General features: G+C 44.4%; 1 protein-coding gene across 2 annotated transcripts in view; it reads right to left on the bottom strand.

Annotated features, from left to right (window-relative positions):
* LOC139530258 (cadherin EGF LAG seven-pass G-type receptor 1-like) overlaps positions 1–27,111 on the bottom strand; it is an 84,918-nt gene that overhangs the window by 4,926 nt on the left and 52,881 nt on the right. Inside the window, exons 3-31 of one of the 2 annotated variants that reach the window (XM_071326492.1) lie at positions 26,713–26,935; positions 25,550–25,665; positions 24,858–24,946; positions 15,085–15,242; positions 14,313–14,476; positions 14,082–14,207; positions 12,595–12,761; positions 12,143–12,328; positions 11,877–11,990; positions 11,600–11,774; positions 11,334–11,475; positions 10,799–10,919; positions 10,494–10,677; positions 10,289–10,390; positions 9,950–10,044; positions 9,631–9,840; positions 8,449–8,632; positions 8,124–8,273; positions 7,682–7,922; positions 6,664–6,831; positions 5,051–5,177; positions 4,748–4,948; positions 4,084–4,258; positions 2,161–2,273; positions 1,991–2,070; positions 1,766–1,892; positions 1,457–1,582; positions 511–638; positions 145–251 (exon numbers count right to left, since the gene is read on the bottom strand). In XM_071326492.1, the coding sequence (XP_071182593.1) occupies positions 145–251; positions 511–638; positions 1,457–1,582; positions 1,766–1,892; positions 1,991–2,070; positions 2,161–2,273; positions 4,084–4,258; positions 4,748–4,948; positions 5,051–5,177; positions 6,664–6,831; positions 7,682–7,922; positions 8,124–8,273; positions 8,449–8,632; positions 9,631–9,840; positions 9,950–10,044; positions 10,289–10,390; positions 10,494–10,677; positions 10,799–10,919; positions 11,334–11,475; positions 11,600–11,774; positions 11,877–11,990; positions 12,143–12,328; positions 12,595–12,761; positions 14,082–14,207; positions 14,313–14,476; positions 15,085–15,242; positions 24,858–24,946; positions 25,550–25,665; positions 26,713–26,935 (4,299 nt within the window). The remainder of the gene's footprint in view (positions 1–144; positions 252–510; positions 639–1,456; positions 1,583–1,765; positions 1,893–1,990; positions 2,071–2,160; positions 2,274–4,083; positions 4,259–4,747; positions 4,949–5,050; positions 5,178–6,663; positions 6,832–7,681; positions 7,923–8,123; positions 8,274–8,448; positions 8,633–9,630; positions 9,841–9,949; positions 10,045–10,288; positions 10,391–10,493; positions 10,678–10,798; positions 10,920–11,333; positions 11,476–11,599; positions 11,775–11,876; positions 11,991–12,142; positions 12,329–12,594; positions 12,762–14,081; positions 14,208–14,312; positions 14,477–15,084; positions 15,243–24,857; positions 24,947–25,549; positions 25,666–26,712; positions 26,936–27,111) is intronic. The other variant, XM_071326493.1, reaches the window with a different exon arrangement.

The following is a 27,111-nucleotide window of genomic DNA, read 5'->3' as shown; positions in this document are numbered from 1 at the left end:
TGTCACCATGGAAACACACGGGCTATTACTTACTATCGGACATCTGAAATATAGGCCCAAGCAGCCAATGGCACGACAAGTATCGGCATCAGACTAAAACAGATGACATGCAGTTTGCATGCGGTTTGTGCATAAGACTCGTACTATCTTTCTTGGAACGCTTGCGGATGAAGATGGAGGAGTCTCCCTCCCCACTGTAACTCTTTTTGGCTGAGCGGGAGGATGTAGTATGCTTTTGCTCCGAGTCATTCCTGTAGGAAGAAAGAAACATGATGAGTACAGAAATAACAATTTGAATATGAATGACAATTTTGTTCCAGTAGAACTAGGGTTGCAATATTCCGGTAACCTTCCTAAAATTCCCAGGTTTTCCTGGGAATATTCCTGGAATCAGGGGGGAATAAGCAGGAAATCCAGAATCCTCCAATAGGGCTTTCTTAGAAAGCTGGGGATTTTGGAAGGTTACTGGAGTTTTGCAACCCTAATTAAAACCCTGTTTCAGTGAGTTACCTGGCCTGGCTGCTGCTGAGGCTTTGGGCTGATCTGACCGTGCTTTCCAGGGAGGCAGTGGACTCTCCAATGGCCGTGCGGTACAAACCGTCCTCCTCCGTGAACGAGTACTTACCGTTTAAAGAACGCTGGGGGCATCAAAGAGGCAGAATGTGGATTGAATCGTCACCATCAGCAGCATCAGGTAATGTTTATGTAATCCCCTTTATGATGAATATCTAGTATTTATCCCCGTAAGATCAAAGGGCCCGTGGCTGGGTTTCTACTAAGCTAACATGTGGAATTGTTTTAAGAAGGTCATACCAAGGATCATTTAGCTATTTGATTTAGAAATGTAGTATGAAAAAATGGCTGAATGTCCATTGGGTGGTGGACCATTCTTGAGACACACAGGAAACTGTTGTTGAGTGTGAAAAACACAGCAGCGTTGCAGTTCTTGAAACAAACCGGTGCGCCTGGCACCTACTACTGTAACATACCCTGTTCAAAAGGCACTTAAATCTTGTCTTGACCATTCACCCTCTGAAATGCACACATTCACAATCTATATCTCAATGGTCTCAAGGCTTAAAAATGATTATTTAACATGTCTCCTACCCTTCATCTACACTGATTGAAAGTGACATCAATAAGGGACCATAGCTTCCAATTGGATTCACCTGGTCATTCTATGTCATGGAAAGAGCAGGTTTTCTTAATGTTTTGTACACTCAGTGTATGCTTCCAATCATTTTTCAAACCGATACTGGGCTACCTTCAGAGTCTTGTGAGGCTTGTGGGCGTCCTAGAGAAAGACAACCGACCTGTCTGTTTTCATGGAAGTCTCACCTTTCGTTGGTATGGTCATATTAGCGAAATGTGTATTATGCTAATTAGATTATCGACTCTAGGGGATTTTAATGTACACAGGTGTAGCACACTTAGGTATTGACTGATGTGTACATACTGTGAGTAAAGTGGTGCGGGTGGCAGTAGAATCTTCCACTATGGACTTCTTCCCTCTGAGGACGTTCTTCAGGTTGATCCTCACCTCCTTGTTGAAAATACAGAGGAAGAAGAAGATGCACACACCCTGAGAGAGAGAGAGAGAGAGAGAGAGAGAGAGAGAGAGAGAGAGAGAGAGAGAGAGAGAGAGAGAGAGAGAGAGAGAGAGAGAGCGAGCGAGCGAGCGAGAGAATTGCAAATCAGATAAACAGAGCCAATGTATTTCAGGGATTTTGAAGTACTTTTTATGACAAGGCAAAAAGACAAATACCTGGAGGCAGCTGAAGATGGCAAAGAGGTAGTGGAAGGAGAGTAAATCACTATTGACTGCCATGAGGCCCAGGAGCCAGGTAGCACTGATGAGCAACAGGAGGATGAAGGCTATGCGTAGAGAACAGCTGGAGAGGAGAGGTTGTTATTTTTGAATGGAATCCAGCCAAAACGTTATGGTATGTGCCAACTATTTTCTAACCCTATCCTGTTTCGAAGTACTCACATTGCTCCAGACTTCTCAAATGTCCACTCTCTCTTTCCGCACGAGGCCTTGGCGGCCAGGAAGAATAAAGTCATGTTGACCTAAGGGAGATACATGAGATGGAGTTTAATAACAGCCATAACCAATACAGTATAGTACAACAAATAAAGCATGCCTAAACACACACTCACCAGTACTATGATAGCGATGGGCCCAGCGATACTCCAGATGAGTGTGTCGTGGACAGAAAGCCAACAGAAGTCTGGGTTACCATAACCCTGAGGATCCAACCCAACTGCCAGGCCTACAAGAGGAAAACACACACAGTTAGTCAATTCATTTTGAATTCCTGTCAATTCAGGAACTACACTGAAATTCCAATTCCCTTCAATGCTTTTCAATTAGGAAAATATGGAATTCGAATTTGGTTTCGTTTCTGAATTGACTGGATTTTTGGGGGAATTGACCAGAAACCTGGCTTGAAGAGTACAGTGCCTTCAGAAAGTATTCATACCCTCGACTTATTCCACATTGTTTGTGTTATAGATTGTACACACAGTACCACACAAAGAGAGTGAAAACATATTTTCATACATTTTTGCAGATTTATTGAAAATGAAATACAGAAATATCTAATTTAAGTATTTACACTCCTGAGTCAATAAATGTTCGAATCATCTTTGTCAGGGATTACAGCTGGGAGTGTTTCTGGGTAAGTCTCTAAGAGATTTCCACACCTGGATTGTACAATATTTGCACATTATTCTTAAAAACATTCTTCACGTTCTGTCAAGTTGATCATTGCTAGACAGCCATTTTCATGTCTTGCCATAGATTTTCAAGCCGATTTAAGTCAAAACTGTAACAAGACAACTCAGGAACATTCAATGTCATCTTGGTAAGCAACTCCAGTGTATATTTGGTCTTGTGTTTTAGGTTATTGCCCTGCTGAAAGATGAATTTCTCTACCAGTGTCTGTTGGAAAGCAGACTGAACCAGGTTTTCCTCTGGGATTTGGTCTGTGCTTAGCTCTATTCCATTTATTTTTATCCTAAAAAACTCCCTAGTCCTTGCCGATGACAAGCATTCCCATAACATGATGCAGCCAAGCCACCACCGTGCTTGAAAATATGTAAAGTGGAACGTCGTGTTGGATTTGCCCCAAACATAACACTTTGTCTTCAGGACATAGAGATTATTTCTTTGTTACATTTTTGTCAGTTTTACTTTAGTACCTTATCGCAAACAGTATGCATGAAATTGAATATTTTTTATTCTGTAGAGGCTTCATTTTCACTCTGTCATTTAGTTTAGTTAGTATTGTGGATGTTGTTGATCCATCCTCAGTTTTCTCCTATCACAGCGATTAAACTGTAACTGTTTTAAAGTCACCATTGGCCTCATGGTGAAATCCCTGAGTGGTTGTCATCTTCTCCGGCAACTGAATTAGGAAGGACGCCTGTATCTTTACAGTGACTGGGTTTATTGATAGTGTAATTAATAACTTAACCATGCTCAATGGGATATTCAATGTCCGTTTAAAAAAAAAAGAAGTTTTATCTACCATTAGGTTCCCTTCTTTGTGAGGCATTTGAAAACCTCCCTGGTCTTTGTGGTTGAATCTGTGTTTGAAATCCCCTTCTTGACTGAGGGACCTTACATTATATAATTGTTATCTGGAGTACAGAGATGAGGTAGTCATTCAAAATCATGTTAAACACCATTATTGCAACTTATTCTGTGACTAGTTAAGCACATTTATACTCCTGAACTAATTTAAGTTTGCCATAACAAAGGGGTTGAATACTTATTGTCTCAAGACATTTCAGGCTTTCATTTTTAATTAATTTGTAAAAATGTCTTAAACATAATTCCACTTTGACATTATGGGATATTGTGTGTAGGTCAATCACACAAAATCAAAATGTTATCCATTTTAAATTCAGGCTGTAACACAACAAAATGTGGGAAAAGTCCAGTGTCCCTCTCTGTCTTTGTGTGCATAAATGAGCGGGAATGTATTTGTTTGCATGCGTGTCTGTGTGTCTGTCTGTGTGTGTGTGTGTGTCGGGGGGGAGTGTGTGTGAGAGAGAGAGTGTGTGCGTCTCACTCACTGGTGATAATGGCAGGAATGCCCCAGCCAATGGCATAGTAGAATCTCATGTGGCCATGGTTGATGTTGCGGACCTCAGTCAGCATGCGGTAGATGTGAAGTCCCTCCACGAACATCCAGGCAAATGTACACATGTAGGAGTAGTGCAGCAGGATGGCTACCACTGTACACATGAACTGAGGGACAGAGAGGTTAGGAAAGATGATTAAAGCCCCCGTTTTAGAATAAATCTGTGCTAAATGTCAGTTGGGCCGTCTGTGAAATAAGTTCAGTAACTTATAATCTATAACAACAGAACACAATGCGATCGCTAAGGCCAACTCCACACATTGCCAGACAGAAACAGAACTATTATTATCCAAGATAAAGCCACTAAGATGCTCAGGCACAGCCAATACAGTCACTACCATAAAAGACATATGCATTTCAAAGTTGTGGAGGGGAGAGGAGACCCAAGGCTAGCTCTGTAGCCTTCCTCTTGGAAATCCTCAATTTGTCGACAAATGGAGTTCCCCTCCGCACAATGCTGTAAACCAATATATTACAGTAGAGACTAAGTTTTATCCTGCAGGTATATCAATAAGTGGAGAGTCTATAACAAAGCAAGAAGACAAAGAGAGAGTGTTTTTTGGGGTGTGCCTCAGGGTCGGGTGCTAAGCCCTCACCACATTCTCAGTCTGGTTGATTCCGAAGAGGAAGACGAGCTCAGAGAGGAAGATGGACACCACCAGGTTTTTGTGGATACTGTGGAGGTTGGAGCGGAGCTTCCGGAGGATGGCCAGGAGGAGGAAGGTGATGAGGAGGGCCACTAGCGATGCTGACACAGTGGTGTAGGTGATGATCTTCAGGGGTAGGACCTCCCCATGCTGAGGAGGTAAACACAGAATAGGAGGTAAAATCAAATTATCCAAGTTATAAAATAATAACATTAAAGCTGTGTGTGTGCGGTAGAGGGCTCAGGGCGGTACCTCTCTTTTGGAGATGTCCATGAGCACAGCAGAGCTGGACATGTGACTGCACTGGCAGCTGATGTGAGTGCTGTTCCTGAACACAAGCTCACACCCCTTGGCAGACCAGCCTCCCGTTCCTTGAACCCTGGACCCAAAATAGAGATTGTTGGGTATGATTTTTTTCATTTTCAACAGAATCTAGCGAAACTCCATTCTAAACCTATGATACAGTGGTTCTTCCTGTAAAAGTTGCACCTTGCGGACTGCCGCAGAATTCTATGGCACGTTATTGAAGTGTCAGCCATTGTTGCCATTAATGCTAGTTCTACCACCAGAGGGCATCTCTGAGAAGCATTTGACAGTTTTTAATATTGGCTGTACAAGAGAATTTAAAACCTTTTTTGTAAGAACATGATATATGGCATTCTTTTGAACAGCTTAAAAAATGATCTAGCCTTTAATCTCCAACCAGTTTGGATTTAAGTATAACTTTTGTATGACTGACGCTTTTAGTGAGAGGTCTAATACTTGAATATTGAATCATTTCTGCCCTCCGAATTCATATTCATTATATAAATAGACCCATGTGCACCTTCATTAGATGAACCGCAGTGTGTCAGCTAAAGCGATTTAATTCATGAATGCATAAAAACAACCAATGTCAGTCTTTAAATGCTATATTATCCAAATGTTTAAAGTGCGTGTGGGCGACGGAGAGAACGCATTTGACTGTTAGCGATTTCAGGAGGAACGGAAAATTGCTTGTCAATTCATAAACCATGTGCCATCGGAAATCTCTTCCCAACTTTTTTGCAATCTATATGGCTCTCGGCCAATAATTACATTTAGAGGATTGGAGGTTTCTAAATTGATATCTAAGGGGCAAATCTGGAAAATGACATGCGCAAGAGACGGTGGTAATATTTTTCCTTTTAGAGACTATACTACATGGCATCCAGGTCAGGATAACCAAAACATTTCTTTATTAAAGACTATCCAAAAGAATGTTGGTACTTATTTATTTTGATCCTAAGACATGAAGGAGTGAGTCACTCAGCTTTATGTAGGCGCCGAGGCTATATGACTGCGCCATCAACTTGATTATTTAGCAGACATCACTTGCTTATATTTATATTCAGTCAACCCATATATCTTAAGAATATCATGGAATATAATTGAACATTATCATTTCTCTTAGAATAGAAACCTGTGTAACAACAGTTTTAGTAAGTAATATGCTACAGTCCAGTTACAGCTTCTTCTGACCCCAAAAATAAGTGTTTTTCAGGGGGTGCGTGTACAAGACAGAGGAATAGCAATTCTTACACTATTGTTCTAAATTCAATCACCTTCTTCATCCTCATCATTCAGTTCATTGAAATTCAATTTTGAAGTCGTGCACAATTATCACTTTCTATTTGGTTGACGTCACCCGTTCGTTGTCAGGTAGAGACACATTAGGACTTGGGACCCAAAAGCATCATCAGTGCTCCAACTCCCCCTTGTGGTGGTCTGGAGCAATGAAGCAGTGACGCAGGGCACCGCACTCAACCACAAATGACCTCGCAGTCTCAAAACTTCTAATTGAGGAACCACTGAATAAGAGCACTGATAGGTATACTCATCCTTACGCGATGGAATGATTCCAGTAGACACAGACAGGTTTGGTCCTCTCCTCTGTCTCCAGTAGTCTGTATTCCAGGGTGATGGGATGTGCAAGAGGAATGGTGAAGGGTACCCTCTCACTGTAAACCACCGTGCTCACAATTGGGGTGTTGATGACGGGCCGGTTGGGGAGTCTGAACACACACATTCACACACACACACACACACACACACACACACACACACACACACACACACACACACACACACACACACACACACACACACACACACACACACACACACACACAGGCGACATGTGTGTTTACATTGACTGTCGTCATCCAAAATACATTCTTATCGAGAATGACTAACCGTAAGGTTCTGGTTACAACTGTGAGGCAGGACAACAGCATTAAAAACATCTACCACAATGAAAACTAGTCCAAAACAAAGGACACACAGTAACACCCCCCCCCCCCCCTTTTGTACACTGCTGCTTCTCACTGTTTATTATCTATGCATAGTCACTTCACCCCTACCTACATGTACAAATTACCTCAACTAACCCCCGCACAATTACTCGGTACCGGTACCCCTTGTATATAGCTTCATTATTGTTATTCTTATTGTGTTACTTTTTATTATAACTTTTTTACTTTAGTCTACTTGGTAAATATTTTCTTAACTCTTCTTGAACTGCACTGATGGTTAAGGGCTTGCAAGTAAGCCTTTCACGGTAAGGTCTACACTTGTTGTTTTTGGCGCATGCGACAAATAAAGTTTGATTTGATTTGACTAACAGCACTAAAAGCATGATAGAATTGAACCTCCTTGTACACACACAACTGCATTAACGCACACACATTCTACACAAGGGAACTCTCAAGGAAAGAACAGTTGTTTATATGTGTATGGCGAAGCGCATCGCATGTTGTATACACGGCACTGTGTAAGATCTTTGAATTATACATTAGACAGCATATGTTAAAGACAACCAACTTGTTCTATGTGGTAAGACTGAGGAGGAAATGTAAGAAGTACCTTAGGCTCCTCCGATCGATGTCGTAGTTTTCAGGCAGGAGCTGTCCCAGGGTCCTATAGATGATCACCACGGCAACAGGGAGAGGGCCTGGGACCTCAGCGTGACGCTTCTTCTTGGCAGACGCCTGGTGACCGACAGTAAAGGATTCAGTGGACTCAGTCTGGACAGGAGCGGCGTCTGTTGCTGTTGCTATGGGGTCGTCTGTGGCTGTTGCGTCTCTGGCTGGTGCTGTGGAGACTGCTGTAAGGATATTATGACAATAAATGAATGAATGAAATCAATCACACACACACACATAAAAACACTACCAGACTGGTTGAAGAACTTGACAAACGGTTGACGCAGTACAACAGCTCAGACTTAATTCATGGACTATTACGTTATGAAGGCTGCATGGCGAACCACAAAATGTCCATGCCGTATCCACTCCTTCAAGCCTACCTTCAACCTCCACTGGCTGCTCGTGCTGTGTTGTGAACTCTGGGAAGCGGACGGAGGACTCCATCTCTATTGGATAGGCCTGGATCTCTTGGAAACGCGGGATGTTTGTCTGTTCTGGATTGGACGGGTCCAAGTAATCCGCAGAAACAACTGTGAGCACAGCGAGAGAGGGAGAATGGTTGTTAATTATGCTTGTCACACACCAGAGGTATTGGTGGTACAGTAGGCTATTTTAGGTTATGAAACATTACTTTGCATGAATTAGTCATGCAAATCAGGTTACTGCAAGAAGATAATTGTGTCGTTGCACTGCAGGTGGACTCACTCATGTTTTCCGTGACAACAGTGAAGGGTTTCAGGTAGGTCTTCCTCATGTTTTGGGCCAGGGTTTGGGCGTACTCCTCAAAGCTATGCAGAAGTAGGGCCGTGCCATCTTCAAAACGCTGGATCTGCTCCCAGTGCCCCTTGTTAGCAGGGTCCAGGATGGCACTGCCCGCTCGGACCATGTTCTAGAATATTGACACACATTAGTCATCCACCTACGGCATATCTATACTATGCAATACTCTGCATTCACCAATGTCACGCCGTGCCATACCGATTAGTATGGTATCATTCCAGCATACATCAGCGACAAACAGAATCCATAATCTGTATCATATATCCCAAATGAAGCATGTGAAATCAATGCCAACAGAACAGAGTGAAAGGACGAAAGAAAACAAAAGAAGGAAAGGCGAGCTGCCCTATAAAGGAAGGGGGGGTCACTGTACAGACATCATCTCATAACATCACCTGTGCAATCTGGCCCCACGCCCAACCACCCCTGGGAACCATCCCAAGTCACCCATTGGTCCAATCACTCAATAAGCTCCACTCTGATTGGTCCTTGACCCCCTAAACCGTTCCAGCTGCACCTTCTGGTATCTAACACACCCTAATGCGCTGGGGCTGGTGCCAAGAATGCACACAGTTAGCCGTTAGCGCCCAGCATGGGCATGGCCTTAATACAGCTCATAGAGAACATGCTAATCATTGCACTGTATTACTTCCACATAATAGGCTCCGGATCACATTCCCTATAGGGGGAGAAATATCCAACTGGGAAAACAGACTCTTAGGAAACCGGTACCAGCTATAAGCAGGATTTGGGGAAACTATTTGGGGAAACTATACTTAAAGCTAACAGGATCCTTAAGCAGTTGAGCTATGTTACCGAACAATGTGGGTCATTCTTTCAACTCTGAGCGAGTCTCCGAAACTGTGGTGTGAGAGGAAATTAGGGTGGATGTATGATCGAGAGCTTGAGGGTATGTCAGGGTATATTTCTATGAGTTCATATGAGTTCCTGATGTCAACAAAAAGAGTTGGGTTGCTGAGGCCAAAGGATTGCTAATCCTGTCTACCTTCTTATTTCACCTCCAACATCATTTTGAGAGTTGAGGAAGTGCACTACATAGGCACTTACGTATTCAACACTAGTTGAAGCATGTTTCTAGCGGCCCACCTCATGGAAGTGGACGTCTCTTGTGGCGGCCATGTCGAAGCCCAGCTGCTGGCTCTCGTACTGCAGCAGGCGGGTCAGGACGCTGTAGGCCGTCTTCACGTCGTTGCCCTGGAGGGCCGCTGTGCGGTTGGTGGCGCTCCGCAGCATGCTGGCCATGCCCTTCGACCTCTCTCCGTCCATCCTGGAGCTGTTGAGATGCAGCTCCTCGTCCTGAAGGTGAGAGGTCAGGGAGACGTCAGACAGGTGTCTCGATGTTAAAGGAGAGTTTTAATCTCAATGGGACTTCCTGGTTTGAATAAAAGGTTAAACCAAGACATACCTCTTTTTTCAGCTGAGAGAAGGTGAGAGAGGTGCAATTGAAGAGATCGGGAGGCAGCCAGCCATTCTCGTCGCTGCAGTGGCGGATGGCCGTGCCTAATGGGGAGGAGCGAGGGTGAGACAGGGATGGAGGGGAGGAGAAAAAAAGGGGGGGAGAGAAGGGTAAGGAAGAAGACCGATCGTGAAGATTCTCTGTTGACCTCTTGCCTCTCGGCTGACACGGTGAGGAAATCAACAACAACAACAACAGTATAAACATTATAAAGTCTGGAAAAATTCCAGTGAAGTCTATGTAATTCCAATACATTTTTCACATTCTGAAAAGGCTTGTTGTGCTTACCAGTGGATCCCCTGGGACACTTCATTGCAGCGGGTTGTCCAAACTGGGTCGTTGGCCACCAGATCCCTGCATCAAAGGCTTTGGGACAGCCCTCATACACAACTAGTGAAAAGAGAACAACCAAGCAGAAACTATCTTAGATCAGAAATTGAATGAATGACTTAGTGAGATGCTACGAGAGCTTCCAGGTCATAGATTGCCTTACCCACGCACCCGCTGGAGGTGACCTCAGCGAAGGGGTTGTCACAACGGTTGCACTGGCGCCCGATCACGCCCGTCCTGCACTGACACTGGCCCGTGTGGGGGTGGCAGGAGCGTGACATGGCGCCAAGCTGGAAACACTCGCAGGGGTAGCAGGTGTCCCTTCCCCCGGGCCGGTAGTAGTTATCCTGAGGGCAGGAGAGAGCATAAACTAAGCATACAACTCAGGAGGAAATGGGGATAGCTAGCCAACATACCCAAATTGGACTTCGACAGAAGGGACTAAGTATGGTAAATACTTTTCAGTACCTTACAGTGACACTCCCCAGTGGTCTTGTTGCAGTCTCGGTAGAACCCTTTGCTGACATCACAGTTACATGGGCCACAGATAGGGTTCCCCCACCAGCCGCGAGCACAGGGTAGGTTGGCTCTGGAGAACAACAGAACAAGGTGTTATTCCCCTTGAACCCAGCTTATCATAGCAAGTAAGGATGGATGAATGGAAACCGTGAGCAAATCACAAGGGACTTGGAATGCTAAGCCAATGCCAAAACTACTATAAAGCTGTTTGACACCAACCAATACCAAAGCCAAGGGGCAGCAATTAACAAAACCAGATTACTGCAGATGTTGATGGAAGGTGCTGAGTGGTACAGTAGAGGTTAAGTGGAGTTACTCCGGTAAGCTTGGAAACTATGTGAATCGCTTCAAGAACATGGCACAAACATCAGAACCAGCACCAATTCACATCTCAAGGCGAGTTAAAAAAAGGAAACTAAAAAGCGCCCCCAAACTAAAAAACGAAACTGGCCTTAGATCAGTTTCTAGGGATCTCAGTACTCACTTGTTCTGGCAGTACTGCCCGTAGGAATTGTGGCCACACTGGCAACCGTAGCCGTGGGGGGAGCTGGGCTGGTGGACGCAGGTGGACACATGCTGACAGGGGTTCAGGAGACACGCGTCCACACAGTCACTCCCGAAGTATCCTGGGGGGGGGGGACATGAATAGGTACATTTCCTGATGAAAATGTGTGTGCTTGCTTCAGCTTTCTAAAGGTATATTTTAACGGTAGTGACAAGGGTCTTGTCCGGGAGGGGGGGGGGGCTTACCGGGGTGGCACACACAGGTGTGTGAGCTCCAGTTGTCAGTGCAGCGGCTGTGCTCGGGGCAGGAGCTAGCAGTGCAGGGGTTAGCCACCTTACAACCCTCCTCCACCCGGATCTTCTGACCCTGACGCATGTTAATATTAGCCAGGTTGGTGGAAGTCTCGCCCATCCGCACGCCCTGGCAACGCAGGAGAGGGAAGGACCATCAGCCTTGTATTGTCGTAGAATGATTTTGCTTTCCAAAAAGGAGTATATCATAGACAAATGGTGTGAGGCTCACCTGCATGCAGCCCTTGAGTCCGTTCTGGACCATCCCATCCTTCTTCATCAGGCCCCCCACAAACAGACTCGTCAGCCTCAGGCCTGGCAGCTCATTGCCTATCTCCACTGACCTCTGTGAAAGGCACCCACACATAAAACACTATTACAGAGACCATGTGTATTGTGTATCATATTACACTTGATAATACACACATTAAATTCACAAACAAGTACAGAACAGAAAACTATACACATATACAGTGCTGCCAATCAGTCAGCGAGTACCTGGAACATGCCGTAGTTTAGTGACACCAGGGCCATGTATTTGATGTCCTTCCCGTCTTTGATACTCTTCAGCTCCACCAGGATGTGGTGCCACTCCCCGTCGTTCACCCTGACCTGAGGGAAGTCCAGCAGGGCCACCCGCTTCACCCCCAGGAACACCTGGAAACGCACGTGTTTGCCGCTGATCTGGAGTCAGGGAGAGAGGGAGATGTTGGGGGGGGGGACAGATGGAAGGCAAAGAACCCGAGAGAGAGAGAGAGAGAGAGACAGAATGGCAGGAGAGAAAATTGGGGGAGAAAAGAGAGAGCGAGAGAGAGAGAGAGAAAGAGAACACAATGTTTAGTAATTTAACACCAGAATATTAGCTTAACTTTATTATGGCATTAGCTTTGCCTTTTACTTTGATAACATGGAGGCACTGTATGGACTCTGTACTGCTCCACTCCACTCACCAGGATGTGTATCTTGGAGAAGTCTCCAGCGTTGGCCTGCAGCAGGGTGCCAGAGCTCTGCCTGGTCCTGAACATCAGACCCATGTACCAGGGCACGGCGATGGTTACCTCTGGCTCGCGCCACCACACCAGGGCTTGGCCGTCAAAGTGCTGAGGGGATGGCATGACTGGAGGAAGGGAAACAAACAGGGAGACTTCAGTTGGAGAACCAACTAGATTAAGAGGAAAACAAGTACAATTTTACTTCATCACAAAACGACGTTGATAATACCACATGAGAGGCTAGAATGACTAGGCCCGTTCTAGGCCTTGTTCCAAAAATCTGGGTAAACCCTGACCACAAAGCCATTGTAACATATCCAGGGGCTATCATTACCATACAGGTAGCTATTCTGTGTGTTTGGTCTTGTAGAGGATGAGCTCAGAAGTAAACGTTGTGGATAGAGTCTGTACTTGTTTATTGCTTCCCCTACAACCACAGCCGAGCCTTCTACAGGAAATGGTGATTAATACTTGTGCGTGTGTGTGCTTAAATGGGGATTAATATGGGTGTGATTCACATTCATGCTATTGTTCATTACACATACTGTACATACACGCAAATCATAAGTATCAGTCTCATAAGAACACAGATTTAGGTGGGATTGAGAAACACGCAACACTCAGTAATTAGCTGTATTTTATAGCCTGACACATATGGAGACCCACCCGCCAGGTCATGGGTTGCAACAGTGTTAACACCCACTGTGCCCTTTTTGAGGTACTTCTATGAATTAGGTCAAACGAAGCTTTCCGAAAACATAAAGCCATCAGAGATGTGATTTCCTTTTCCTGCTAACATGATTTGCGTCAGAAAAGTGGAAAGCATTGGATCACAGTGTGCCTTACGTTCTGACCACGCCGCTCTCGTCGCGTGTGCGAGCGCTGCAAAAATAAATGTACACATACATGTTATTCAATCGTTGCACCCACAGTGCTCGCTCGTGTCTGCGTAGCCAGGCGCTAAAATAGAACTGTACCACTGCACCATATGCTTCTGGGTAATAATCAGTTCACCAATGAGATGTGGTGTGGCCCTGGACCAAGTGTAAATACAGTGATTTTGAAATGCATCCTTCCTTCCTTCCGTCCTTGTTTCCTTGAGGATAGGTATGACTTCTATCAATCAGGCCAATTGAGATCTGTGATTACCTCAAGCCGGCCGGGACAGAAGGATGCAGTATTCCAACAGGGCCAGGGTTAGGGTCAGTGTGTGTGTGGAATGTAGGAATGTCGAGATTGACAGGAAACTTGGCCACATTGACCTCTACTGTCTGTTTCCTCACCGCTAGCCTTGTGGAGCGTGGCTGCGACATTTCATTTTGAACTCAATTAATTATGAGACACACAGTAAAACACATACTCACAGGGCACATGCATACACACACGTACAGGGAATCCCCCCCCAGAATATACCCAATACACGCACTTTTCCTAAAATCCTTTACCTTGTTCACAGTTCTTCCCTCCGTAGCCTAGGGGACAGTCACAGGAGTACGTGCTCCACTTGTTCACACACATTCCTCCGTTCAGACACACACTTTTAGTGCAGAAGTCCTTCTTCGCTGTGCACCCTGAATACAGGCATATAATAATCAGAGGCATCAATAGAGACATAAATAGAAAAAAAGACGTTAAAATATCAATATTATATCATATATGTGAGTATTAGCACAGACCTGCGGCCGTGCCGTTGTTGGCCACATAACTGGCCATATCCACAGTCTTGCTGTCTATAGTCAGGTCTCTCATGCAGCCCACAAAGTCTCGGTTCCGGACGGGGAAATCCTCCGGCAGGTTGGGAACGCCACCCAGGAGTAGGGGACCGGTGAGGTCCAGGGACCTAGAGATGGACAACATAGAACAAACATCACCTGCGTATGATTCTGGATCGAGAGTCAAGGACATTGGGTATGAGCATGATTTGAGTGACATTGCAGTGCACCAGCCACACTAGAACATTGAAATGAACATTGTAACATTGAGGCCATATTGTAACAATATGCCACCACACAAAACCAAAGGCAGAGAGAGAGAGGCAGGTCAAGCCACTTACAACTACTTAACCCTTGCATTAAAACCTTTACTGTTTAGTGTGACCTATCCTGGCGTAACTGACACTCAACACAAGTTGTGAAAAATGCACCACAGGCATATAATAAACTGCTCTATATTGTGAAGTCTTGTGATATACAAACTTGTCCAAAGCAGGGGACAGACTTACATTTGAATAAAAAACAGATTTAGATATGAGGATTTGCATAAGAATAAATATGTTTTTAAACAAAATACTTATACTGATGTAGGTTTTATGTCTGCTGTATAGGAAGATGTAACATGGAAAAACAAATGGAAATTGCTGTCACAACATTCTACTTGCAGTGCATGATGGGTGAATAGCTAAGCTTGGCTTGACAGGTGGCTGGATACACGCTTTGAGACTGCACTCACTTCTTCTGTCCTGTCTGCATTCCCTGGGCAGCACAAGAGTAATTCCCGATCTGGCCACCAAAGCGAATCGCCATGGCGATGTCGCAGTCGTCCACGGCAACGACTGCCACCTTCTCATCTGATGGTCCGTGAGGAAAGCCAAGGCGACCAATGTTGGGCTGGAAAGAGAAGGGAGGTCACATGACATTTAAGGTGACAGCAGCTACTAAACTAAGGCACGAATATCCAGTGGGAAAATTTGTGCTTTCAGCCATACAATTGAGGTACCATACGGCAGCGTAGCCTAGTGGTTAGAGCAGTGGACTTGTAACCGAAAGGCTGCAAGATCGAATCCCCGAGCTGAAAAAGTAAATATCTGTCGTTCAGCCCCTGAACACGGCCTAGGAACAACCCACTGTTCCTAGGCTGTCATTGAAAATAAGATTTTGTTCTTAACTGATTTAACTAGTTAAATAGAGGTAAAATACTATATGTACTGGAAGGTGAATAGCTTCTCGATGTATAAAGAAGGAGGTCATAGTTTGACAGGCTGACCTTTTGATTCATGTGCATCACGGAGGCACACAGCTTTCTTATTTATTTAAAGCGCATGACTGTGGATAGCAGACCTGTGGGCTCAAACCCAGTGTGAAGAGGATGCTATCGCTCAGTGAAACTGATGTACCATTGATTGTCTGAGCCTAATTGAATTATGGGAGCGGGACACTGGTGGGTGAAGAGATACCATAGACTGAGAACGGCATGTCGTGTCAAACCCTCCCCCGGGGCCACAGTTTCCACCAAGCGGCAATAACAATTGTAGATATTGTCAGCAACTGTCAGTGTTAAACCCACTGCAACTCATCTCACGGCTCTGCCCTTTTTCAAGCTATTAACACCACATTCACATTTTCCACCTAGTTGTCCCCAAACGGCGTCAAGTTCGGTGACCTTCTTTCCCCTCACTGTGGATCTGTGCAGATACGGTATCTGTATGGGGTCGATTCCGACTTAGGAATTTATGCCTTTCCTACGCACGTTATTACTACACACTTCTCAGTATTTGGTATTCAGACTGACCTATTCAGTCACGTAACGTGCTCTGAATGTGTGGCTACATTCAATCGCTGAAACCCTCCCACTTGCTGGCCAACAGGTTTTCTCATTGAGCTTTCATTCAATAGGGTTTTCAGTACATTTATCTTAAGCCATCCATTAAAAACCTCTTCAGGATCAGTGAGTCCCCCATGGGACGGTTGAGCTAACGTAGGCTAATGCGATTAGCATGAGGTTGTTAGTAGCAAGAAAATAAACTTCAGTTTATTTAGTAAATACTTTCTTAACACTTATTTTTTCTTAAAACTGCATTGTTGGTTAAGGGCTTGTGAGTAAGCATTTCACTGTTGTATTCAGCACATGTGACAAATACAATTTTCTTTGATGTTGGATTTTTAATTGATTAAACTAGGCAAGTCAGTTAAGAACAAATTCTTATTTTCAATGACGGCCTAGAAACAGTGGGTTAACTGCCTGTTCATGGGCAGAACGACAGATTTGTACCTTATCAGCTCGGGGATTTGAACTTGCAACCTTTCTGGTTATTAGTCCAATGCTCTAACCACTAGGCTACCCTGCCGCCACAATGATGATTAGTGTACATGGAATTATAATAACGAGAATAGCGTTCAATAGTAAGCTATACCCTCGTCTGTTGACTGCACTAACCATGGAACTGTGTGATGACACGGCCAAGTATTGAGCCATGCATCAGGTTCAAACTGTTATGGCTTGGTCTGCGCTCCGCACCATAGCGATATTATCAACTGTTACTAATGATCCTCAGCAACAACCATACGGCTGTGACGGCATTTACAGAGGAAGCAAATGAAGGTCAACTAAACAATGTAATGCAATGGAATGATAATGTAAGCTATACCAACTGAAGGAAACGAACAGTAAATTGGCAGTTGAATATGTGTGGTTATTAGGCCTACTGACGGTCGATACTGATAGTGGCTAATATTTAACATGATAGAAATAGGAAACAGAGAAAGTCGGGGTAGCTTATAATTAAGACATTCAAGAGTGCCCATCCCTGCAAGTTAAAAGGCTGTACAATATACATTTTGCATAATGTATATTAATGGCAGTTTCATAAACTTTACTGTGGAAAAGTTGAAATGCTCAGTTTGCTGCCATATGACTGGTTTCACATTTGTCTCCAGCGATTATAAGGTAAAATACAGTAGATCTAAAAAAGTGTAATGTATATTTACAATTCTAATTATCCAAACGGATATTAATTTAACTAGTTCTTATCAAGTTGTACGTTACAGTGCATGAAGAACGATGTTATTCCTATCGGGATTTTTTTGTTGTTGCACATTTGTAGACACAACACCACACATTCATTTATTCCATCTCCACCTCAAACTAATAGCGGGTGAACAGCATGCTATTCCCATGCTTAAATTCAAGGTCAGAATATGCGTAGAGAGAAAAGTGCATAAAAAAGGGAATTACGTTATTTTACGCCAGCTTAACTCGGGTCGGAATTGGCTCCTATGTGAATACATCTGTATGAGTGTGTATCTGTCAGTGTGTGCATAGGTGTTTGAATGTGTGTGTCTGGACCTTTGATCTCCTTCCTGTGGGGATGTGATAGTGCAGGGAGGATGACCAGTGGATGCCACTGCAGGTGTGACAACAGGAAGAGGTACAATATGGTGGGAGCAGAGATAGTGGAACAAACCATTTCTGTATGGACCTCGATTTGTGCACGGGTGCATTGTCATGCTGAAACAGCAAAGGGCCTTCCCCGAATTGTTGCCACAAAGTTGGAACCAACAGAATCGTCTAGAATGTCATTGTATGCTGTAGCGTTAAGATTTCCCTTCACTGGAACTAAGGGGCCCGAACCATGAGAAACAGCCACAGACCATTATTCCTCCTCTACCAAACTGTACAGTTGGCACTATGCATTGGGGCAGGTAGCGTTCTCCTGGCATCCGCCGAACTCAGATTCGTCCGTTGGACTGCCAGATGGTGAAGCATGATTCATAACTCCAGAGAACCCGTTTCCACTGCTCCAAAGAGCAATGGACGCGAGCTTTACACCACTCCAGCCGACGCTTGGTATTGCTTGTGTGCGGCTGCTCGGCTTCCGATGAACAGTTTTTGTGCTGACATTGCTTCCAGAGGCAGTTTGGAACTTGGAAGTGAGTGTTGCAACTGAGGACAGATGATTTTTATGCGCTACGCGCTTCAGCACTCTGCGGTCCCGTTCTGTGAGCTTGTGTGGCCTACCACTTCACAGGTGAGCCTTTGTTGCTCCTAGACGTTTCCACATCAATAACAGCAGTTACAGTTGACTGGGGCAGCTCTAGCAGGGCAGAAATTTGATGAACTGACTTGTTGGAAAGGTGGCATCCTATGACAGTGCCACGTAGAAAGTTACTGAGCTCTTCAGGAAGGCCATTCTACCTCCAATGTTTGTCTATGGAGATTGCATGTCTTTGTGCTCGATTTTATACATCTGTCAGCAATTGATGTGGCTGATATAGCAAATCTACTTATTTGAAGTGATATACACATACTTTTGTATATAGTGTGTAGAAAAACTACCAAAAGAGTATTACGAGATACTCCTTGATATTGCCATATTTAGGCCGTATTCTATTCACATTATGCCACCACATGTCACGACTTCCGCCCCGAAGTAGGTCCCTCTCCTAGTTCGGGCGGCGTTCGGCGGTCGACATCACCGGCCTTCTAGCCATCGCCGATCCACCTTTCATTTTCCATTGGTTTTGTCTCGTCTTCCCTCACACCTGGTTTTAATTCCATGTTGTGTATTTAACCCTCTGTTCCCCCCATGTCCTTGTCCGGAATTGTTTCTTGTAGTGCTTGTATACGTTATGCTGGTGGATACCGGGTTTTGTTTGACCCATTCATTGATTGTTCTGTTTACGGTGGTTTTTATGTTTATTAAACGACACCGTTGTAAATCAGTTTTCGCTGTCCTGCGCCTGACTTCTCTGCCGCCAGTACGCACCCCGTTACACCATATCAAGGTCAACAACAGGAACACAGTGACACTTGTTCCCCTCTCTTTTCCACACATTCTGAACACTCGTAAATCCACAGAGATAATTCAAGTGTGTTCCAAGTTCCTGTTCTCTAGGAAAGCCAAAGTCCAAAACAAATATTTTAGCATGTCATCTCCAAAATGTGCCAAATGAGGGGATAAGGAAATTCCAAACCGTGTGTGTATGTACATGTGTGCGCGTGTCTGCATATGTGCGCTCATGTGTGTGCTGGTAATGCAGATGTGGCTGCAAAGGCCAGGATGAACTAGACAAAACAACTAGCTGCTATATTCCTCTCTAGTACTAAGAGTGAAAGGGTAAGTCAAGGTTAACTTACCACAGCTTCGGGCAATTGTTATTTGATACAACATATGAAGTTCACAAACTATGACACCTATGAGAATAAGGGGCAGCGCAATCAGACATTAGACAAAGTATATGTTTAGACTTCCTCTCCGCGAACACCAACACTGGTTATACTTGTTGGGGTACGTGACTTATTACATGATTGCACAACCTTTGACTCTGGCAAAGGGGAGGTGGTGGCCTGCAACATGGAGGTCAAGAAACCATGACCTGGTTTCTTGTGTGAGTAAGGCATTCCAGAGCCCTCTGGCTCTAGGTACATCATGCCCTCTCCCTACATAACCCCAGGCCTGGCTTTACCTGGCCTCTCTCTCACCAACCCCCCCTGATTATCTGATCCCAGACTCTATTGCTTATCTCCCCATGCCACAAGCCACAAGCCAATCGGAATGTATTCAGACCCCTTGACATTTTCCACATTCTGTTACGTTACAGCCTTATTATAATTGATTTAAAAAACATTTACCTCATCAATCTACACACAATACCCTATAATGACAAAGCAAAAACAGGTTTTTATGAATTGTTGCAAATGTAATAACTATAAAAAACTGAAATAAATATTCAGACCCTTTACTCAGTACTTTGTTGAAGCACCTTTGGCAGCGATTACAGCCTCGAGTCTTCTTGGGTATGACGCTACAAGCTTTGCACACCTGTGTTTGGGGAGTTTCTCCCACTCTTTTCTGCAGATCCTCTTAAACTCTGTCAGGTTGGATGGGGAGCGTCGCTGCACAGCTATTTTCAGGTCTCTCCAGAGATGTTCGATCGGGTTCAAGTCTGGGCTCTGGCTGGGCCTCTCAAGGACATTCAGAGACTTGTCCCAAAGCCACTCCTGCGTTGTCTTGGCTGTGTGCTTAGGGTCGTTGTCCTGTTGGAAGGTGAACCTTTGCCCCAGTCTGAGGTCCTGAGCGCTCTGGAGCAGGTTTTCATCAAGGATCTCTCTGTACTTTGCTCCATTCATATTTTTCTCGATCCTGACTACTTTCCCAGTCCCTGCCACTGAAAAACATTCCCACAGCATGATGCTGCCACCACCATGTTTCACCGTAGGGATGGTGCCAGGTTTCCTCCAGACGTGACCTTGGCATTCAATCTTGGTTTCATCAGACCAAAGAATATTGTTTCTCATGGTCTGAGAGTCCTGGCCACTCTACCATAAAGGCCTGATTGGTGGAGTGCTGCAGAGGGCTGTCCTTCTGAAAGGTTCTCCCATCTCCACAGAGGAACTCTGGAGCTCTGTCAGATGAACCATCAGGTTCTTGGTCACCTCCCTGACCAAGGCCCTTCTCTTCCGATTGCTTAGTTTGGACGGGCGGTCAGTTCTAGGAAGAGTGTTGGTGGTTCCAAACTTCTTCCATTTAAGAATGATGGAGGCCACTGTGTTCTTGGGACCTTCAATTCTGCAGAAATGTTTTGGTACCCTTCCCCAGATCTGTGCCTCGACACAATCCTGTCTTGGAGCTCTACAGACAATTCCTTTGACCTCATGGCTTGGTTTTTGCTCTGACATGCACTGTCAAATCAAAATAAAATTAAATAAAATGTTATTGGTCACATACAAATGGTTAGCAGATGTTACTGTGAGTGTAGCGAAATGCTTGTGCTTCTAGTATCCAACAGTGCAGCAATATCTAACAAGTAATATCTTACAATTCAACTGTGGGACCTTATATAGACAGGTGTGTGCCTTTCCAAATGATGTCCAATCAATTGAATTTACCACAGGTGGACTCCAATAAAGTTGTCGAAACATCTCAAGGATGATCATTGGAGACAGAAAGCACCTGAGCTCAGTTTCGAGTCTCATAGCAAAGGGTCTGAATACTTATGTAAATAAGGTATGTATTTTTATGTTTGTATACATTTGCTATAATTTCTAAAAAACATTTTTCATTTTGTCATTATGGGGTATTGTGTGTAGATTGATGAGGGGAAAACAATTCATCCATTTTAGAATAAGGCTGTAACGTAACAAAATGTGTAAAAACTGAAGGGGTCTGAATACTTTCTGAATGCACTGTATGTGGAGAGGAAGGGGGGTTGGGGATAGAGCAAATATTTCAAGTTCTGCAGGATAGTCACAATGAAAACTCTGAATCAAGGTACTCAATGGAAGTTTCAAACCAAACCACATTTAGTCCTCTTTCCCGATCAATGATGATATTTCAAAATCCTACGGGGGACAATATCAGTTCTAGCAGTAGATTGTCATACACCACCAAGTCCTGGCTGGGTCAGAGTAAATAGATGATGGCTGGTGTCGTAGTGGGACCCCAAGCCATTAATTGTCAGTAGGAGAATGACCCCACAGGGGAGGACCGGACAGTGTTTATGTGGCTCCACGGGGGGTGAATATGAATTGAGGAGAGGGGTAAAGTACTCCCTCAGCTGCCCTTCATTGTCACAGGATAACACAGAAAGAAACCAGGCTAGGGGGGAAGGGTATTAATTAATAACTACAATACATCAATTCACACCCAAACAGCCTCTTATCTGGTAGTTATCTACAGACTGCTCTAGTTAGGCTAGTTTAACTTCTGCTTCGAACATTGAGCCATTTGTTTGTAGAAAGACATTCTGATATATCTGTAAAGTTGATTGAAACCCCTATTGAGATACTGTGCCACAGGGTTTGCCTAGAGTCAGGCTCATGCTCGTACAGATACAGTATGTGCAGTGCATTCGGAAAGTATTCAGACCACTTCCCTTTTCCATTTTGTTACGTTACAGCCTTATTCTAAAATGTATTAAATCATTTTTCCCCGTCATCAATCTATACACAATACCCCATAATGACAAAGTGAAAACAGTTTTAAAAATATTTTTTCAAATTTCTATATAAAAAAAACGAAATAACTTATTTACGTAAGTATTCAGACCCTTTGCTATGAGACTGAAAAAAATTGAGCTCAGGTGCTTTCTGTCTCCAATGATCATCCTTGAGATGTTTCGACAACTTGATTGTAGTCCACCTGTGTTTAATTCAATTGATTGGACATGATTTGGAAAGGCACACACCTGTCTATATAAGGTCCCACAGTTGACAGTGCATGTCAGAGCAAAAACCAAGCCATGAGGTCGAAGGAATTGTCTGTAGAGCTCCGAGACAGGACTGTGTCGAAACACAGATCTGGGGAAGGGTACCAAAAAATGTTTGCAGCATTGAAGGTCCCCAAGAACAGAGTGGCCTCCGTCATTCTTAAATGGAAGAAGTTTGGAACCACCAAGTCTTTCGCTTGAGGAACAAGCAAATACATGTAGTACCCAGAAACAAATAAAAATTGTTTTGCGTTGGGGTCAACCCATTTTATGTCAGTTTATGTGTATAAGGATAAAATAATGGATGTATTCACCAAAATGTTGAAATCTTTCTCCCCTGATGAATTAATTCAAAATGTTGGTGAAAAACATCCATTATCACCTCCCTTGGTCAGGGAGGTGACCAAGAACCCGATGGTCACTCTGTCAGAGCTCCAGAGTTCCTCTGTGTAGATGGGAGAACCTTCCAGAAGGACAACCATCTCTGCAGCATTCCACCAATCAGGCCTTTATGGTAGTGGCCAGACGGAAGCCACTCCTCAGTAAAAGGCACATGACAGCCCACTTGGAGTTTGCCAAAAGGCACCTAATGGACTCTTAGACCATGAAAATATTCAGCAAGATTCTCTGCTGATGAAACCAAAATGTAACTCTTTGGCTTGATTGCCAAGGTCACGTCTGGAGGAAACCTGGCACCATCCCTACGGTGAAACATGGTGGTGGCAGCATCATGCTGTGGGGATGTTTTTCAGCTGCAGGGACTGGGAGACTAGTCAGGATCGAGGGAAAGGCGAACTGAGCAAAGTACAGAGAGATCCTTGATGAAAACCTGCTCCAGAGCGCTCAGGACCTCAGACTGGAACGAAGGTTCATCATCCAACAGGACAACAACCCTAAGCACACAGCCAAGACAACGCAGGAATGGGACACGTTTCTGAATGTCCTTGAGTGGCCCAGCCAGAGCCTGGACCTGAACCTGATCGAACATCTCTGGAGAAACCTGAAAAAAGCTATGCAGCGACGCTCCCCATCCAACCTGGCAGAGCTTGGGAGGATATGCATAGAAGAATGGGAGAAACTCCCCAAATACAGGTGTGCCAAGCTTGTAGCGTTGTACCCGAGGCTGTAATTGCTGCCAAAGGTGCTTCAACGTAGTACAGAGTAAACGGTCTGAATACTTATGTAAATGTCATATTTCCGTTGTTTATTTGTAACAATTGTGCAAACATTTATAAAGACCTGTTTTTGCTTTGTCATTATGGGGTATTGTGTGTAGATTCATCAAAAACGATTTAATCAATTTTAGAATAAGGCTGTAACGTAACAAGTAGGGGTACCCTAGTGCATTCTCACATAACTGTGTTGTTTTCAAAAGCTGTCACGCCCTAGGGTGGGCATTCTAGTTTCTTTATTTCTATGTTTTCTATTTCTTTGTGTTTGGCCGGGTGTGGTTCTCAATCAGAGGCAGCTGTCTATCGTTGTCTCTGATTGAGAACCATACTTTGGTAGCCCTTTTTTCCACCTGTCTTTGTGGGAGGTTGACTTTGTTTATGGCACATAGCCTTTAGCTTCACGGTTTGTTTTGTAGTGTTTACTGTTTTGTTCGGCGTCTTTTTCAAATAAAAGGAAAATGTACGCTCACCACGTTGCACCTTGGTCCAGTTCTTTTCACGGCCGTGACAAAAGCTAACCAAAGCTTAAAAGTTTCAGAAAAATAACTCATATATCTTTCAAGGGACAGGTCTCTCAGTGGGCGACCACAATAATTTGCATAGAAGGCCCTGGGTCCAGAAATAGTTATATGTTGAGATTTTCCTGTTTAGTTACACAGGCCTAAACCAGATTGTCTTTCAAAACAATAGTACAATGCTCAAATAGAATCTCAATAATCCCTTCTCTTGTCTTTGTGAATACGACGGCCTCAACTTAACTCATCCCTGAGCTTCAAAACGCCCCAAACAAAGACTAGTGTGTCTGTTCCCATGACAATCCTTTAAAAATCTGAACTCTGTATGGAGTTGGGGGGTGTGGGGGGATAGTATGGGTTCCCTACTTGAATGACCTTTGACCTGTTAGATTGAGGCCTGTAGGCTTATGAGGGCACTTCATTTGGGTTCATAATATCCTTATCCTACTGGTGCCCTAGTATCCTACTGGTTCCCAAACTATTGACCCCTCCCTATCTCTCTCCCCCACCCCAACCCACCACACGCCTCATCACTTACCCTTCGGACAGGGACATGCATCATTCTATTACGTTCTGAAGAGAGGCTCCACATATCCAGGAAGCGTGCTTACCTTGTTGTAGTAGTGTAGCTGTACTCTATGCCACTGGCCATCACTGACCCCACCTAGGACAAAGGGTGATACTGTGGTTTTGACTTCTCCTACAGGGAAGGAAATAGGATATAGGAAACAGGAAAGTGTTTAATCGACATGGAATCCACTCCAACTGAGTTTGGCCATTTTCATAGATACTTCCTCTCAGGATGTTCACTCTATCTCACTTCTCATTCTTTCTTTAAAGTCACAAACCTGAGTCTGTGTTTTACAAAATGGCAGCCCTGTCACTTGGTTTGGTATAAAGCTGAGGGATTGGGCTGGGGAAGACTAAGAAAAACACAACCTTTTGGACCTCTGAGGAGGTCTTTCAATAACGATGCTACTCATCCAGAACACAATTATAGTTTAATGGTTACTGATTGTTTTTTTTAGGATAATACCTCCATGGCATGAATTCCCTGCCAAACTCAACACACTAACACTAGGTGAACTGCATGATCACTGTTTACCCTCAATTTTCCCAGGTATTTGAGGGTTGGCTGCATAAACTTTGACCCCTCCCTCAGCTGGTTAGAACCTCCCTGTTAATGAGATTTTGTATTTCACAGAGAGGGGGGTAGGAGAGAGAAGTGAAGCGAAGAGAAGCAAAGGGAACAGAGGAAATTGAAGTCTGGGCCATCTCTTCTCTGAACCCTTTATGTCCTCACCTGCTGAGAAGGTGAGCTGGATTTGTTCCTCGATGATCTCTAAGGCGATGAAGTCGTGCTTCTCGTTGAACCGTCCGTTATAAAGTAGCAGGACATTCCTCTCTCTGGTGGCAAACCTGCAAGTCATACAGAACCAAAGGTCACTTTGATTGTACAGCACAGTATATTATCAACAGAGGAAGGCTATGAAGAGGAGGGGAACATGCACAGGAGAGCTATTTAATGGAGCCATTTAATTAGTCCACAAAGCGTGGTTATATCTCTTGAGGTAACGCGAGAACAATATCAGTTGTGTGCGGGGAGGGGGGAGACATTGAGAGGCAAATTAACCTAGGAAATGAGGGACAATACGAGAGAAAAAGGGAAAATGGAAAGAATAATCATATTGGACTATGGACAATGAGAGGAACAAAAGGGATTTGGAAAATGACGTAGGGAAGGAGGACTGGTGTGGACAGACATAGAACCAGGGCTAGTACTAGCCATGCCGCTGTGTGTCATTAACCCTGTGGCACTTAGCGGGTATGGGCACAGGAGTCAGAAGCCACATGGCACAGGGCATCGTGACAGGAAATCATGATCAACAAAGCCAAAGGTCACTCTGGCTCCATGCATCCCTTCCTGTTTTACCTTTGCCAGGGAACGTGAGCTGGACGCTAGAAAGAGATGTTTCACTGCAGCCTTTACATATCCCACATCCCCCCAGGCAGGGCAGCAGGCGCAATCAAACTTTCAAAGGATTTTAGAGTTTGATCCGCATCTAACCACTGGATCAAACGGCTTGCTCTTCCTTCGCGATACAGAACGCAAATGTCATGGCTGACGTAGCAGCCCTGTGATTCAGCACTTCTGTGATTTAAGGTTCAGACGTGCCTAAACATGTCCTGTTGGTGAGACAAAGACGAAGGGGCGCTGCTTATTTGTATCGCCATGGATACAGCCATTACTGCTTATTACAAAGGTGTTGTATATGTATCCAGACATGGCGTGAGATGTGTATCATTTGGGTGTGGATAGATGGCTCAGTACTCTGTCAAAAAAAAACTACAGGTGTAAAATACAGGTGAGAGAGCCAGAGGAAGACACAAATGTACACCCACCAGAAAAAGTCACTCGTACACACGTTATTATACAGACGTTATAAGATACATAGGTGTACTCACATGAAGGACACTGTGAAGTGGAACCTCTGTCGTAGCCCTCTGAACGTGATGAAGGACAGGCCGGGGAAGCTGCGGGTGCTCATTTCACAGTAAGGCTTCTGGTACTCCCCCGGGGGGCACTGGCACACAAACCCCCCCACCAGGAGATCCACACACCTGGCCCCATTCTGACACACCCCCGGGATGCATCGGCCAGAGCGGGAGTTCACCTCACAATGCTCACCTGTAGGAAGGGAAGAACAGTACAGGTGGGCAGAAATATCTGCTGGATATATCCTCTAGAGAGGAAAAAACTGTCTGGAGAAAGACAAAAGTTGGGGTAGGTGTGAAAGCAGTTACACATGTTCTCCTTTAAATCCTCCATTCAGGCTTTTATGTTATGAAGTGTCCAGGACGAAG

Source organism: Salvelinus alpinus, chromosome 9 (assembly GCF_045679555.1).
Source record: "Salvelinus alpinus chromosome 9, SLU_Salpinus.1, whole genome shotgun sequence".
NCBI classification, from domain to species: Eukaryota; Metazoa; Chordata; class Actinopteri; order Salmoniformes; family Salmonidae; genus Salvelinus; species Salvelinus alpinus.
Note: the sequence above shows the minus strand (reverse complement) of the source record. Positions and strands in the feature narration are given on the sequence as shown.